This window comes from Tupaia chinensis, unplaced genomic scaffold, assembly GCF_000334495.1.
Source record: "Tupaia chinensis unplaced genomic scaffold, TupChi_1.0 Scaffold140400_1, whole genome shotgun sequence".
Lineage (NCBI taxonomy): Eukaryota > Metazoa > Chordata > Mammalia > Scandentia > Tupaiidae > Tupaia > Tupaia belangeri.
Window position 1 is genome coordinate 892,792 of NW_006200277.1, and position 14,940 is coordinate 907,731.

The 14,940-nt window shown below is 53.0% G+C and overlaps 1 protein-coding gene across 1 annotated transcript in view; it reads left to right on the top strand.

The window, feature by feature from the left end:
- NDUFB5 (NADH:ubiquinone oxidoreductase subunit B5) overlaps positions 1 to 8,429 on the top strand; it is a gene marked incomplete at its 5' end in the record, with an annotated part of 10,405 nt that extends 1,976 nt beyond the window's left edge. The window contains 4 exon segments of the mRNA XM_014593380.1: positions 1,796 to 1,862; positions 3,759 to 3,820; positions 5,092 to 5,198; positions 8,212 to 8,429. Coding sequence (XP_014448866.1) covers positions 1,796 to 1,862; positions 3,759 to 3,820; positions 5,092 to 5,198; positions 8,212 to 8,332 — 357 coding nt within the window.
- Positions 8,430 to 14,940: the final 6,511 nt, after the last annotated feature.

Genomic DNA, 14,940 nt, shown 5'->3' on the forward strand with positions numbered 1-14,940 from the left:
CCTGCGGCCCCTTTCCCTGGCCCTTCAGCTCGGCAGGGTCCTTGACACATGTGCATGCACTTGGCGTGTTCTCAGGCGGACCGCTCCAGCGCTGCAGTTCTGTCTGCTCCCAACTGTGCCCCAGGCTGGCGGCTCAGACAGTCCTCGTTGAGCAGTCATGCAGCCCCATTGCTTGTCAGGTCACCGACCCTGTGTCCCACGGCTCTGGGAGAACCAAGCAGAGGCCGGAGAACGGAGGTGGTCAGCATCGCCCGTTCCAGAGCCCGGGCTCCTGGCTCCCGTGCCGCTGCCCGGGGGCCGTGTGGGTCCTCCGTGGTGCTGCTTCACACCCATCAAAGCTCCCACTTCCCTGGTCGTGATCACTCAGACGTGTTCGAGGTGGAAGTCCCTCTGATGTTACACTCGGGGTTTCGTTCTGTTTGATTTTGCCAGGGCACACGCTGCCAGGGAGAGCAGACGGGGAGAGGGGGTGAGAAAGTGCTCCCCGAGGGATGGCCACGCTGCAGTCCCTTCTCCGTTTCCCCGTTGGGGTTTGAGGCACATGCACACGTGTGCGTGGTATGTTTTCAAGCCACCATCTGGGACCTGAACTGTGTGGTCGGCTGCGGGAGAGCTGGCCACTCTAACCACCAGGCCACAGGCCAGCCTGTCCTTGTTCTCCACGCAAGTTTCTCCAGCTCTCATGACCAGAGTGGGAGAGCCCTCGCGTGTACTGTGCCCGTGGCCCAGTGGCGGTGTGGCCACAGCGTGTGCCCTGTGATGCGCCCTGACGCGCCTGCCCGTCATCCAGGTGGCCGGGCGTTGGCATGGACTGCGGCGCCAGGACCTCGTTGGGCTTCTCTTCCTCCCATTTGTGGAAAAAATAAACCAACTTTGAAGTAGGTCTGGAGGCCCAGTCCGTGGTCTAGTGGCTGGGGAGCCGGGTCCCACACGGCCAGCTGTGCGGTTTCTGAACCGTGTTCCTGGGTACTGGGCAGGTGCACGCACACCCACAACCGCAACAGGATGGAGAAAGAAAGAAAACTTATAAATAAGTAAACAAGTAAATAAAAATTTTAAAAAGTGGGAGGGAGGTGATCAGGGAAAAACCAAATGAACATACATTTAATAGACACAAAAATGGGAAGTTATCTGCTGATGATTGGGAAGGTCACAATGCATTTTTGACTAGAAAAACAGAAAAATATGTCATGCACTGTATTCATGCTGAGAAAAACTGGTACACTCTAAAGATGTACAGTGATGGGGACCAGCAGTTAGCATAATGACTACATTCTGGACTCCCGTGTAGTCGACCGCTATTCGAGTCCCGGACCCGGTGGCTCAAACTCACTTCAGGTGCGTGTGCGTGTGTGCCCAAGATCCTGAGAGGATAATGGAGGAGAGTGGATTGCGGCGTGGCCATCCTCCCTGGGAGGTGATTTATCGCATGCTCTCTCTCTGTCTCTCTGGCAAGCACATGTGCCCTATAGCAAAAACCTCTCCGAGAAAAAAAAAAGATGTACGGTGATTAAGTGTAAATGAAAGAAAGATTGAAAGCGGATTAAGTGTAAGTGAAAGAAAGATTTGAAAGCGTGTTGCAACTGCGTGTTGTACATGTACAGCTAGTCCTTTCTCTTGCTGCTGATTGCGTCTAAAAGCTAGAATAACAGGATCTCGGCGATCAGCGATCTGCACTGTGTCCTCAGTTCGGCAGTTTTACTTTACCAGAGATAGAAGGACATTCTATAGTGAGGGTGTTTGGGGGTATGAGTTAGGAAATAGTCATTTGAAAGACTTTTTTTTATCTTAACAGAAATTCTACATTTTGTTGACCGGGGTTCCAGTAGCAATTGGTATTACTCTGGTGAATGTCTTCGTTGGTAAGTTCCTGCTACTCCCAGCACCACCAACTTGGTAAATGTTAAAAATATGCACCTTAATTAAACAAAAAAAAAATTGGGGGATATTGTAACTAGCAGGGTATTGAACACTCTTTAAATAATAAAATAAGTATCACATAGCTATTTAATTTTAAATAACCAAGTTTTAATCTGTAGTAGTAAACAGTGTTTTTTTCTTCCTTTTTCTCAATGCCAGAGATCATGTGCTCACATGCAGGAGAGGGAGAGAGCCACCCCTCCAGGTCCGGCCCCTGCAGCCCTACCCTCCTGTTCTCCATGCTCTCAGGGCCTGGGCGAGAGCACACACCTGTGTGGCTGCCAGGGGCGGGATTCAAACCACAGTCAGCCTAGTGCAGTTGGGCCTCTTCTGTGTGCTGCTACAGGGCTGGCCCTGCGATGCTTTGCTTTATTTTTAATTCCCAGAGGGCACACGTGCTTGTCAGTGAGAGAGCTGTGGGGGCGTGGCCATCTGCAGCACTGTCTCCATCTCCGTCCCGTTGGGATTTGGGGTGTGCATGTACCCACACCTAGTTTGTGTTCGGGTCGCCAAGTCTGGGATTTGGACTGCTTGGTTGGCTGTAAGGGATCAGTTTCCTCTTAAACTCCAGGTCATGGGACCAGCCCCACAAGTTATTATTACTATTTTTATTTTTTTGGAGAGGTTTTTGCTATAGGGCACATGTGCTGGCCAGAAAGACAAGAGAGACAGAGAGACAGAAAGTGAGAAATCACCCCCCAGGGGGGATGGCCACGCCGCAATCCCTTCTCCATTCTCCTCTCAGGATCTTGGGCATGCATGCACACACACCCAGTGTGAGTTTAAGCCACTGGGTCCGGGACTTGAACCACGGTCGACTACATGGGAGTCCAGCGACATAGCCATAACGCTAACTGCTGACCCCAAGGTTATTTTTTTAACACATTTTTTCCCCTCCTGAAACCGTGGGGGTCATCTCCTCTGTAGGGGTCACCTGGAGCTCCTGATCTCGTCTTCTTCCTTCTCGTTTCCCCAAACTAACCTCCATGGTTCTGAATAAGAGGGTTGGAGGCAGAGGGGTAGAAAGGTGAGAGAGAGTTTTTTATCTACCCTGGAGTACATAAAACTAGATCTTAACAAAAAATGAACGCAAGTGCTAGGTTTTAATGGGAAATTCTGCTCAAAATACTTGTTTTTTAAAATAATTATTTTATTTAACTTTATTATTTATTCATTTCTTTATTTCAATGTGACCAGAAAGGGACAGAGTGAGAGAGAGAGAGAGAGAGAGAGAGAGAGAGAGAGAGAGAGAGAGAGAGAGAGAGAGAGAGAGAGAGAGAGAGAGAGAGAGAGAGAGAGAGAGAGAGAGAGAGAGAGAGAGAGAGAGAGAGAGAGAGAGAGAGAGAGAGAGAGAGAGAGAGAGAGAGAGAGAGAGAGAGAGAGAGAAAGCAAGCCGCCAGGTCCAGGATTCGAACCAAGGTCGGCCATGCGGGAATCCAGTGCTCTTAACCACTATGCCACCTGCCGGCCCCTCTGCTCAAAATACTTTAACACCCCAATTCCTAAAGCATTTTCTCTAGAAGATGTAGGAAAGACCAGATCAGTTTTTGTTACATGATAAAAAAGCCAGGTGGGAAACGCATGTAGTAACCAGTGGGTGATAACCTTACACACTAACAAGTATCTCACGGGTGGGGTGATTTTCACCCCGACTGAAGTGAATTTAAGTGATTGGACATCTTTATTGGCACCGGTAAAAGAAAGAACCGTTTAAAATCATAAGTCGGTTTCCTTAATCACCGTAAACAATCGACATTGTAAACTTCGAGTGGTAAACAGTGTTACAAATATTGCAAACTGAGGATGCCAAAGCTGAGCGCCACCATTTTCTCTCCTAGGTGAAGCGGAGTTGGCAGAGATCCCCGAGGGTTACATCCCCGAACACTGGGAGTATTACAAGGTCCGGTCACTGGCCCACGTCCTCACCTGGCCCCCACGCCGTGGCTTTCTGTCCGCTTGTTACTTTCCTCCGCCTTTTTACATTTATTCAAGCTCCACAGTTCCTCAGGCCTCCATCCTAACGGGGTTCCGAGGTTCGGTGCCGGAGGGGAGACCTCATGCGCGGACGCTAGCTGTCCTTCGTGGAGCACTGGCGTCCTGCAGGCCTGTCCCAAGTACCAGCGTACAGGGTGCCTCATCCACGCAGCCGTCTGTCAGTCCCCTCCGGAGATGGGGGCGGAGGCTTAAAGAGCGAGGTCGCCATCTCGCCGCGTGGTCCTGGAGCCCGGGCGGTCCCCGCTCCCGAGCCTGCACTGCCCCGTGCTCAGCCACCAAACCCAAACCACGGTTCCTCCCCTCTCCAGAAGTAGTGGCGGACTTGGCCACACAGCCTCTTGTTTTTATAAAGTTTGTGCTTACGAGACAGAGGGAGGGGAAGTGAGAAACACCCCTAGGGGTACGGCCATGTTCCCTGGTCTCTTGGGATTGGGGCACACACATGCACACATAAGCCTGGCGTGATTTTCCAGCCTCTGGGTGTCCGGGACTGGAACCGCAGTCGGCCATGTGAAATCCAGTGCCTTAGCCTCCACGCCACCAGCTGGCCCTCCCACCTTTTCTTTTTTAAATTATGTATCTAATTTCATTTATTGTTGTTGTTATTTTTAATTTTCTATAGGGAATACACACTCCCTAGAGAGAGACAGGGCAGGGGAGGAGAGAAAGCGAGCTGCCATGTCCAGACTCAGCCCACCAGGATTGGACTCAGGCTGCAGTCAGCCACGCGGGAGTCCACAGGGTGACCACCTGCCACCCATCGGCCCCCTTCACGTCTGACTGTCCGAGGGAATGGTAGCTTAGGAAAGAAATGCCGTGTTATTAAATCTGTCGCAAGCCAAGCAGTTGGTTTATTTTTGCTTACTGGTGGAGAGCTCATCTTGGGATCAGCAAACCTTGATCTGGCCTTGCACCTGCCACGTGAGCAGCTCCCCCGTGTGGGGAGGGCACTGAGCACTGTCGCTGACACACGGGTGACTGGTACCGCCTGCTGGCCCCCTCCCGCGAGGGCAGGAGCAGGTGCTGACGGGCTACACGGTCCACAGCACAGAAGGTGGTGGGTCCCTGGCTGGCCTCCCTGTTTATCTGCTCGAGACGGGCGTGGTAAAAGGTGTTGAATTAGAGGAGCAAAGTGCTGTTCAGACGCGGACTGACTGTGGATGCGTTTTCCCGCAGCACCCTATAACGAGGTGGATCGCCCGTACTTTCTTTGATGGTCCCGAGAAGAATTACGAGAGGACGATGGCGGTCCTTCAGATTGAAGCGGAGAAGGCTGATTTACGGTAGGCAGACGGGGTGGGCGGGGAGGGAAAGGGTTCATGAGACCGTGTCAGGGACAGACTGGTCTGGCTGAGGGCTGGCCCAGCCGGGAGGCCCGATGTGGGAGGTGATGTGGGTGGGAGGACAGGTAGCTTTAGCCGGAAACAGGCGACCTGGGGAGATGGCTCAGTTGGGCTCAGAGGCCACCCTCAGAGTCCTGCACCCAGACGGGCTTTGAAGGGGAAAGAGGGGGTTCCTGCTGGCACGGCATCTCAGCCTCCAGACTGGCCTGTGGAGGCCTGGGGCGTCGGCCGGCATTCTCAGCAGTGGGCGCGTGGCTGGACCTGGCTTTCAGGCAGAAGGACCCATCTCTGAGCCGACCCACTTTCTGGTCTAAGCCCTTCAGGTCTCTGGTCTGCCAGGTCTTCCCAAAGCCAAGCAGGGTCCATGAGCTAAGTGTTAAACAGAGGGAAGAAAACGGGCCATGTGCCAGCCTGAGCCCGGCCTGTGCTGCTGGGTCAGTGTGGAGGGCCCCGGTCCCTCTGCGGCCTCGCTGCAGCCCCGTAGGGGCTCACGTGAGACCTGGCCTGGGCACAGCGAGCTAAGCCGGGACCGAGCCAGAGCGTTCTGTTCTTAGTGTCCTGCCCTGTGCTGTGCCAGACAGCCCCGTTCCTCACCCAGCCCCAATTTCCTTCCGGCACAGCCAGTCTTGTACTTAGGAGTGACCCCTAATAAAGTTTCTCATGTGTTCTAGGAAAGTTTGTGGGTTTAAACTACATTTTATAATATCATTAAAAATTATGTTGGAAGAACTGCAGTCCTCTCTTAAGCGTGGTTTTGCAACTATATTTTATAATATCATTAAAAATTATGTTGGTAAGAACTGCAGTCCTCTCTTAAGCGTGGTTTTGCAACTATATTTTATAATATCATTAAAAATTATGTTGGTAAGAACTGCAGTCCTCTCTTAAGCGTGGTTTTGCAACTATATTTTATAATATCATTAAAAATTATGTTGGTAAGAACTGCAGTCCTCTCTTAAGCGTGGTTTTGCAACTATATTTTATAATATCATTAAAAATTATGTTGGTAAGAACTGCAGTCCTCTCTTAAGCGTGGTTTTGCAACTATATTTTATAATATCATTAAAAATTATGTTGGTAAGAACTGCAGTCCTCTCTTAAGCGTGGTTTTGCAACTATATTTTATAATATCATTAAAAATTATGTTGGTAAGAACTGCAGTCCTCTCTTAAGCGTGGTTTTGCAACTATATTTTATAATATCATTAAAAATTATGTTGGTAAGAACTGCAGTCCTCTCTTAAGCGTGGTTTTGCAACTATATTTTATAATATCATTAAAAATTATGTTGGTAAGAACTGCAGTCCTCTCTTAAGCGTGGTTTTGCAACTATATTTTATAATATCATTAAAAATTATGTTGGTAAGAACTGCAGTCCTCTCTTAAGCGTGGTTTTGCAACTATATTTTATAATATCATTAAAAATTATGTTGGTAAGAACTGCAGTCCTCTCTTAAGCGTGGTTTTGCAACTATATTTTATAATATCATTAAAAATTATGTTGGTAAGAACTGCAGTCCTCTCTTAAGCGTGGTTTTGCACCTTGTCTTTATTCACTTGATGTAGGTTCGTGGTCTTTTTTTTTTTTTCTTTTTTTGAGAGCTTTTTTTTGCTATAGTGCCTCAATGCTTGCCGGAGAGACAGTGACAGAGAGACAGAGAGAGACAGAGAGACAGAAAGCGAGAAATCACCCCCCAGGGGGATGGCCACGCCACAGTCCCTTCTCCTCCATTCTCCTCTCGGGATCTTGGGCACGCACACACACGTGCCCGGCGTGAGTTTAAGCCACCGTGTCTGGGACTCAAACCACGGTTGAGTACATGGGAGTCCAGCAACATAGCCGTTACGTTAACCGCTGGTCCCAAGCATACCTCTTTTTAAAAAATTATTTATTTAACTAATTAATTAATTCTTTTTTTTTTTTTTAATTTGACTAGAGAGAGAGAGAGAGAGGGTGAGAGAGCAAGCCACCAGGTCCAGGACTCGAACTGTGGTCAGCCATGTGGGAGCACCCAGCACCTTAACCACCACGCCACCTGCTGGTCCCAAGCATACCTCTTGAATATAGTCACAAATATAGTCACAAAATCTGTTGATGGAGGTTAATGAGCTAGTTATGATTTATTAAAGTGAATTATTTAACTGTGATAATTTCTAGTTGTAAGAAAACGGTGACAGGTGTCATATAAAAACAGAGTGAGAGCCGGATGAGGGGGTTGGGAACCTGGCGTCTGGGCCGAGGCTTGGCTGAGGGGGAGCATCTCTACAGGACAGATTATCCCGTTCGTGGCGGGCGACACGATGGAGTCGGTGTAGGAGCCGGAGAAAGGTCCTGGAGCCCTGACCTGCCTCAGTGTAGACGGGTCGGAGCTCCGCCCAGAGCTGGTCTGTCCCCAGCCCTCGGCACAGCGGTGGGCACACCAGGGCGCTCCCCAGTCTCTGGGATCTGGACGAGAAGGCAGGAGGGCGCTGTACAGCCACTACGGGAGCCCAGACCAAGGGCCGCCCGTGAGGCAGAGGTAACGGTCAGCCCAGGTGACATGGCTGCCCAGTCGCTCACTGCAGAGGCAAGATCGTCATAGCGGGAAGGGGGTCTAGGCCAGCAGGTGGTGTGGCCATCAGGGCACTGGGTCTCACACGGCCTGGTGGCTTGAAAATCACACAAGTGCGTGTGCATGCGTGGCCACGGTCCTGAGGAGCCCGGAGAAGAGGCCGCAGCCTGGCCGATCCTCTGGGGGTGGTTTCTCATCCCCCCATCTCTGGTGAGTGTGTGTGCCCTATAGCAAACACTAGCAGAAGTCTGAGTGTGGCTGGAGATGCTCTCACACAGGCCCTCGTGGCTGGGTGCGTGGGGAGACGTGGCGTGTACTTCGCACACGAGGGACAGCCAGGGACCGGGAGGTGGGCCATTTGCTTTGGACCTGCCAGAATCACCACATGCTCCGCTGTTCCAGGTTGAAGGAGCTGGAGGTGCGGAGGCTAATGCGTGAGAGGGGAGACGGGCCCTGGTACCAGTACCCGACCATCGACAAAGCGCTGGTGGACCATTCTCCGAAGGCGGCTCCTGACAGCTAGCCCCACCGCGCCAGGCGCAGAGGCCGCTCTGCAGTGGAGATGGGCGAGTGGATGCTCTGTGTGCTCTCCGAGGAATAAAAGCTGTCCGCGGCCGCTCCCCGGTGGTGCTGGTTCATGGGAAGGCTTTTGCTTTGGGGGGTTCAGGTTTGAAATGAACCCGGCCGCATCCCGGTGGGCTCTGCTCCCGGGCACAGTGCTTGTCGGGACACGCCAGGCCAGCACCCGTGGACAACGCTGAACGTTTGTAATGTTTTCAAGTTCTCTTTTTAACAGTATCTGCATATACACACACGCGTTTTTCTGAGGTGCCCTAAGGTTTCTTAGAGCCCTTTCTGTGGACACTGGAGAAGTAGCTGCCCAGGGTCACACGGTCCCCACAAAGCCGGCGAGATGCGAGTCAGTGTACAGGTTCAGCACTTGCTGTGCTGAGTGCTGTCGTATAGTTGCATTTTTTCACAGTGAAAGCACATGCGCTCACTGTAGAGAGAGATGGAAGAAGTGAGAGAGCAGCCAGGGGGCACTCACTGCAGCTCCTTCCCCACATCTCCCGTTCGGGATTCCAGGTGTGCACGTGCTCACTCCCAGAGTGATTTTCTGTTTGTTTTTTTTAGAGTTTTTTTTTGATACAGGGCACGTGCGCTCGCCAGACAGACAGAGACAGAGAGACAGAAAGCGAGAAATCACCTGCCCCCCAGGGGGATGGCCACGCCACAATCCCTTCTCCTCTGTTCTCTGGGGATCTTGGGCACACATGCACACGCGCCTGGCATGAGTTTGAGCCTCCGGGTCCAGGACTTGAACCATGGTCGACTACATGGGAGTCCAGCAACATAGCCATTACGCTAACTGCTGGTTCCCCCGCCAGAGTGATTTTCAGCCCACTGAATCTGACGCCCGACCCACACAGTCGGCCTCGTGGGGGCCAGCTGCCTTGGCCTCTGTGCCACCAGCTGCCCTCCCAGTCAAGAAATTTTTATTTACAGAATTTCGCAAGTGACTTCTCTACTGCCCAGCCAGGTCACTATCTCCTTCCTCCAAAGCTTGGATCATGATTTCTCTTCAAGATAGTTCTTTTTTCTTTTTTTTTGTAAGAGATTTTTGTTGTAGAGTTCATGCACTCGCCTGAGAGACAGCAAGACAGCGATTAATCCCTCCCAGGGGGATGGCCACGCAGTCCCTTCTACACTCTCCTGTCTGGATTTTGGGACATATATATTTTGGCCCGGCGTGAGTTTTAAGTCGCCAAGTCTAGGACTTGAACCGCGGTTGCCTACGCGGGAGTCCAGCAACGTAACCATTACTCCAAGCATTGGCCTCTAAGGTAGCCACCAGGGCCGGGGCTCAGATGGGCTTTGGCCCTGTGGGCTCTGGGCCCGGCCTGGGTTTGCTCCAGGCCCTGCTGGCTAGTGTGGGGAGTGCAGTAAAAGGCAGTGAGTGTAAGTCCCTGATTGCCCTCGGGTCAATATCCCTACAAGGGGAAGGCGAGTTCTTGGAGGAGGAAGCAGATCCTCCCGGACCCACCGTGGCCACGCGGGGACGTGCTTCAAGGGCGAGCTGGAGCCGGGGTGCGCCGTCTCTCCCTGTCTCACTCTCTCTGTCTCACTTATGGAAAAAATGAGTAAACAAACTAAACATTTCAGGGCGGAGGGGGTTAGCAGGGGGAAGTGCAAGGCTTTTTATGGGGAGGTAGTGAGAAGGCAAGGGCATGAGGCAGGAAGTTGTGACACGTGGAACTGCGGCCTCTGGCATGGTCAAGCGGGCGAGCAGGGCTGAGGCTGCCTGGCATGGGCTGCCGTCCCACCCTGACCCCGGGGTAGACCCCACTAAACTGACAGGGTCCCCTGGCTTCCGATTTCCCCTGTACCATTACGTTAGCCAAAGGGGCCGCCCTGATTCTAAGTCTCCTTACATCGCTGACAGTAGTGGCCCTCGGGGAGAGCCATCTGACATGATTCTTGTCTCCTGCCTCCCCACCGCCCTGCCTGTGAGCTTCCTAAGCAGCTTGTCCTTTCAGGGCGAGTTGTCTCCGCCCTCACCTCTGCCTCTTCAATGCCACCTTCTCATCCTTCAAGTCTCAGCTCAGGAGGGACCCTTTTATGAAGATAGACTGTGTGCCATCCCATAATGCACTCTTCCACAGGGTCACGCTTTAATGTGACAGTGAGGTGAAGGGAAGGGGTGCCTCGCTGCCTTCCCGTGGGGAGTGCATGTGGGGGAGGTCCTGTGCTCCCCTCCTGGCAGCTCCCCGAGGCTCCCACACGTGCACACCTGCCGAGATCCAGCCCAGCAGACTGCCGGGTCACAGTGTGGGCATGGCGGACACCTCGAGAGGTCTGCCGAATGAGGGACACGCAGTCTTAACCTGGTTTTGTTTTCTCCAGTGTGCTCCCTGGGGCATGGCCTCCTGCTCCCTCCCTCCCATCTTGCCCTGGGGAGGTGGCCTGCACGTGGTCCCAGCCTCGGAGTCCAGCTGCCACGTGGGACCTGGTTGCCTTAATCACATCAGGCTGGTCCAGTTTCGGCTTATTTTTAAGTGATCTTTTTTTCCTTTTTCTGCAATTCTGCAGGGGCCAGAACGTTGTCATAAAAAGGCCTGGGCGTGGCGCCCTGCTGCAGAAGTGCCCTTGCTGGGTGCTGCTGCGGAGCAGGCCGAGGCCGCGTGAGAGACTCAGGTCCTCCCTGAGAAGTCAGGCAGGGCAGCACACCACCCGTCGTCCCAGGCACGAGAGCGGATGAAGGCAGGAGGCTGCAGCACCGTGAGGCCCTGTCTGAAGGGGAAAGCAAAAGGAAAGAAAGGCTCTGACTCCTGATCAGGCAGACAACACTGGGCAGATAGTCTACTAACAAATCTGGGTGGGCAGTGTTCATGGAAATGTGGAAAGAAAGACGCAGACCACTTAAAGGACCCAAATGGAAGCTAACTGGCGATGGTAGTTTCTTTAGACTAGTATGGTGTTTATGCTGGGAAGATTCATTTTACAAGCCATAATATACAGTGATTGAATGTATAAGTATAAAAAATAAGTGAACTCTGAAAAAAACGTGGATGTCTAGGCCGGCAGGTGGCACGGAGGTTAAGGGGGTTGGATGCTACGTGGCCGACTGCGCGGTTCAAGTGCTGAACCTAGCGGCTTGACCAACGAGCCTGGCACATGTGTGCACATGTGTGCGTGCCCGAGATCCCGAGAGGAGAAGGGAGGAGGGGGCGTGCTGTGTAGGTCCCCGGGAGTGAGCGCTCACTTTCCCCCTCTCGCTCCCCCTCTGATGAGCACATGCACTATAAAGCAAAAAGAAAAAAGAAGAGAGTGACCCGACCCCGTAGGTTGGGAGGAGGCCCCGGGGACCTTCTGGGTGGGTGATGGCCCATGGGGAGTGAAGCCAGCCTGGTCCTATTAGCCCACGTGTGGCGGGCAGTTTGGGATGGTAGTTCACAGACCTGGCTCTGGCTCACCACAGGCTCCCAACCTGAGAGCCATGGGCATTCCACTGAGATGCCGCGTCCCTCTCCCAGCTCCACATCAGCAAACAGCCCTGGCTGCAGCCCCGTACGACACAGTCCTGGAGACAGACAGGTCTGGTACGCAAACTCTGGTCGGCCGTGTGGATTCCAGCTACATAAGCACCAGCACCGTGCCACTTGCTGCCCTGGTGAATATTCTCTTCTGACGTAACATTTATAGCTACACTGAATTCTCTCAAACAGGAAACGCTGTACACGTCCGACCCACAGCCCTACTGTCCCGCGTTTGTCACCAGCACTTCTTGCGGAGGCCACCTGCCACTGCAGAAAACCACTCACATGCATCCACAAGAACTCTCACTAATGTGGCTTTATGGGGTCGCTGCACATCCCTGGGGGACACCTGAGGTCAAGAGCTGACCAACTAATTGAGATAATAAAGATATTGCTTTTCTCTGTAGCTTTTCCCAATTTCCCTTTTGACATTTGTCATGGTAACTAATGCATCACATTTTAACGTGACCTCTGTCAGTTCTTGGAGTAACACGTGTGCAACAATGAACTTTACTTAAAAGCTACAAAGCAGGCTGCAGGACAAGTCTGTTCCAGCGCCGCTGATGTGCACCGTTCATTTCTAGGTACTTACTGAGTGCCTGCAGTAGAACCGGCCCAGGCAGGCAGTGTCCCCAGACCCGGCTTCTGCGATGGGCAAGGACACAGGTAAAGCTGCTTTCAGACGTTTACTGTCTACATAGAGGTGTAAGACGTGGAGCTAAAAGTAATTGAATAACCGTGCAAAGGTGTCATAAGGCAATTTCCAGTGAAGTATACAGGTAATAGGAGCTACACACGGACACAGACACACACACACACACGTGCACATGAGCACCTGCTCTCTCTCTCGAGCTGCTGGGCCAGGGAACAGGACTGGGCCGTCGCCCGCCCCGTGTGGGATCCAGCCACCTGAACCTCCTCACCTGCTGGCCCCAATACACTGTTCTTTCTTTCTCTTTCTTCCCTCACCCTCCCTTCCTTCCTCTCTCTCCTTTCTCCCTCCCTCCCCTCTCTTATTTTCAGGGCCACACTTGCTGAAAAGAGAGCGAGAGATTGCCCCCTGGGGGTGCGGCCACTTGGCAGCCCCCTCCTCTCCATTCTCTTGGAGCTCTGGGCACGTGCACACACCCAGCATAATCCTCGACTGTGGGGTCTGGGACTCAAACCGCAGTCGGTCATGTGGAATCCAGCCACCTCAACCTCCATGCCACTTGCTGGCCTCTTAATATCATTTCCAGTGTGTGCTATTATATGAAAAAAGTTGGGATGCATTTTTAGAGTGATGTAAAAGTATCTTCAACTTGTACTGGTTACTGAGCTTGGAGTGTTTTTATAATTGATGAATTAAAAGAACATCTGTCCCCGGTGTGTGCTGCCCCGCAGGGAGAGCGGGAGTGCGGGAGCACCTCCAGGAGGTGCACTTCTTTCTCCACTCCTCCCGCCGGAGTCTGGCACACATGCACTCGGGCCCAGCATGTTTCTCAAGCTGCCATGGTCAGCCATGTGGCCCGGGCTGCCCTAAGTACCAGTCCACAGGTCCTGCCCCGACTATGTAATTAGTTTTGAAAGCACTACTTGATGCCAGTAAACACTGGAGTGTACAGAAAGGTAGCTAAGCTCAGGCTTTCTGTCTCTCCGCAGACTCTGACGGCCACCAGCCTCTGGTGTATATTTTAGAGACACTCAGGCCAAACGTGCATGCATATGTACCTAAAGTTAGTGGAAAAACAAAATTGAAAATACAAGTTCATTTTGGTGCAAAAAATGTAGACATCCATGCACAGTTTTCTCCTAATTTGCACTTGCCATGGAAATCTTGAGTACATACTAACATATGTGTAAATCGAGGCTCAGCATGAAAGGTGTCCACCGCAGACAGCCGGCTGGCAGGACCTGCGGACGCTGCTGCCCTGCCGCCCTGCGTGGACCCTGGCCTAGACACCCACTCTGCCTTTCACCTGCTCTGCGATGTGGGACTGCCTCCCAGCAGCACGTGTGGAATAAATAACTCTTCCATGTGCTGTAATTTAACCACTTCCTACAGCTGGATTTTCAGGCTGTTCTCTGGTGCATAAATGCCTAGAAAACCCATTGCTGGTAAGACCCTATAGGTATGAAGGTCAGTGTCAGCCAATTTCCTTCCAAAGAGAGTTACCGCTTTCATCCCCACCAACAATGAATGTAAGGGCTTATTCCAAACCCAGGTCAACTCAATATATCTGTGTTAACTTGAAGGATGAAAACACATCTCACTTAATTTGCATTTAATCTAAGATTAAATTTTCCATTTTGAACTTTTAAAAAAAGTTTCTTTCTGTTGAGAGAGACAGAGAGAGAGAGGAGGGAGGCCCTGGACAGGGCCTTCCACAATGTGATCCCTCCCCAGGCTGCAGGACCGTGGCCCCCTTGGTCTGCCCTGCAAGGCAGGGGTGACCCCAGTCCCAGGCGCCAGCGGGGAGCAGCTGGGGCCTCACTGCGGTGCATGAGGGACCCAGCGTTGACTCCAGTTTTTCTCTGTAATTGGAAACAAGCCCAGGCTGAACCCGGAGGCAGTGAGCTGGCGAGGGCCCAGAGCAGAGGCCGGGTCGCCGTCTCCTCTGGCCCTGCAGCCCTCCCCTCCGCTTTCCCGGGCGAGCCTTGCTCTGAGCGAGGTCTGCGGAACCAGCGGAGGAGGAAACGCAGGGAGACCAGCACCGGCGTCGGGTCTCCATCCCCCGACGCTTCGCGTCTCCGCCCTGCCCTGACCTGACCTGAGGCCGGGGTATTCGGGAGCCCCAGAGGCACAGAGCCGGACTGCGGTTTTCGGGGGAACCGGGTGCGCTCTGGGCGCGCTTCCCCGAGCGACTCCGCAGCCAAGCCGGTTCGGGTCCTGAGACCCGGGCCAGAAAGCCAGCAACGCGCGAGCGCTCAGGCCAGGGAGGGACGGCCGACCGCAGCCCTGCGCGGAACCGGGCCGCGCCCCGGGCTGGACACCCGGGGACGCCCAAAGCGCGGCTCTGCCCTCCGCGCGCTCTGCACGGTCAGGGTCGGCCCCCGACGGCCGCGGATTCGCTCGTCCCCGCTCCGCAGGCCGGGGAGGCGCCGGGCTGTCTTC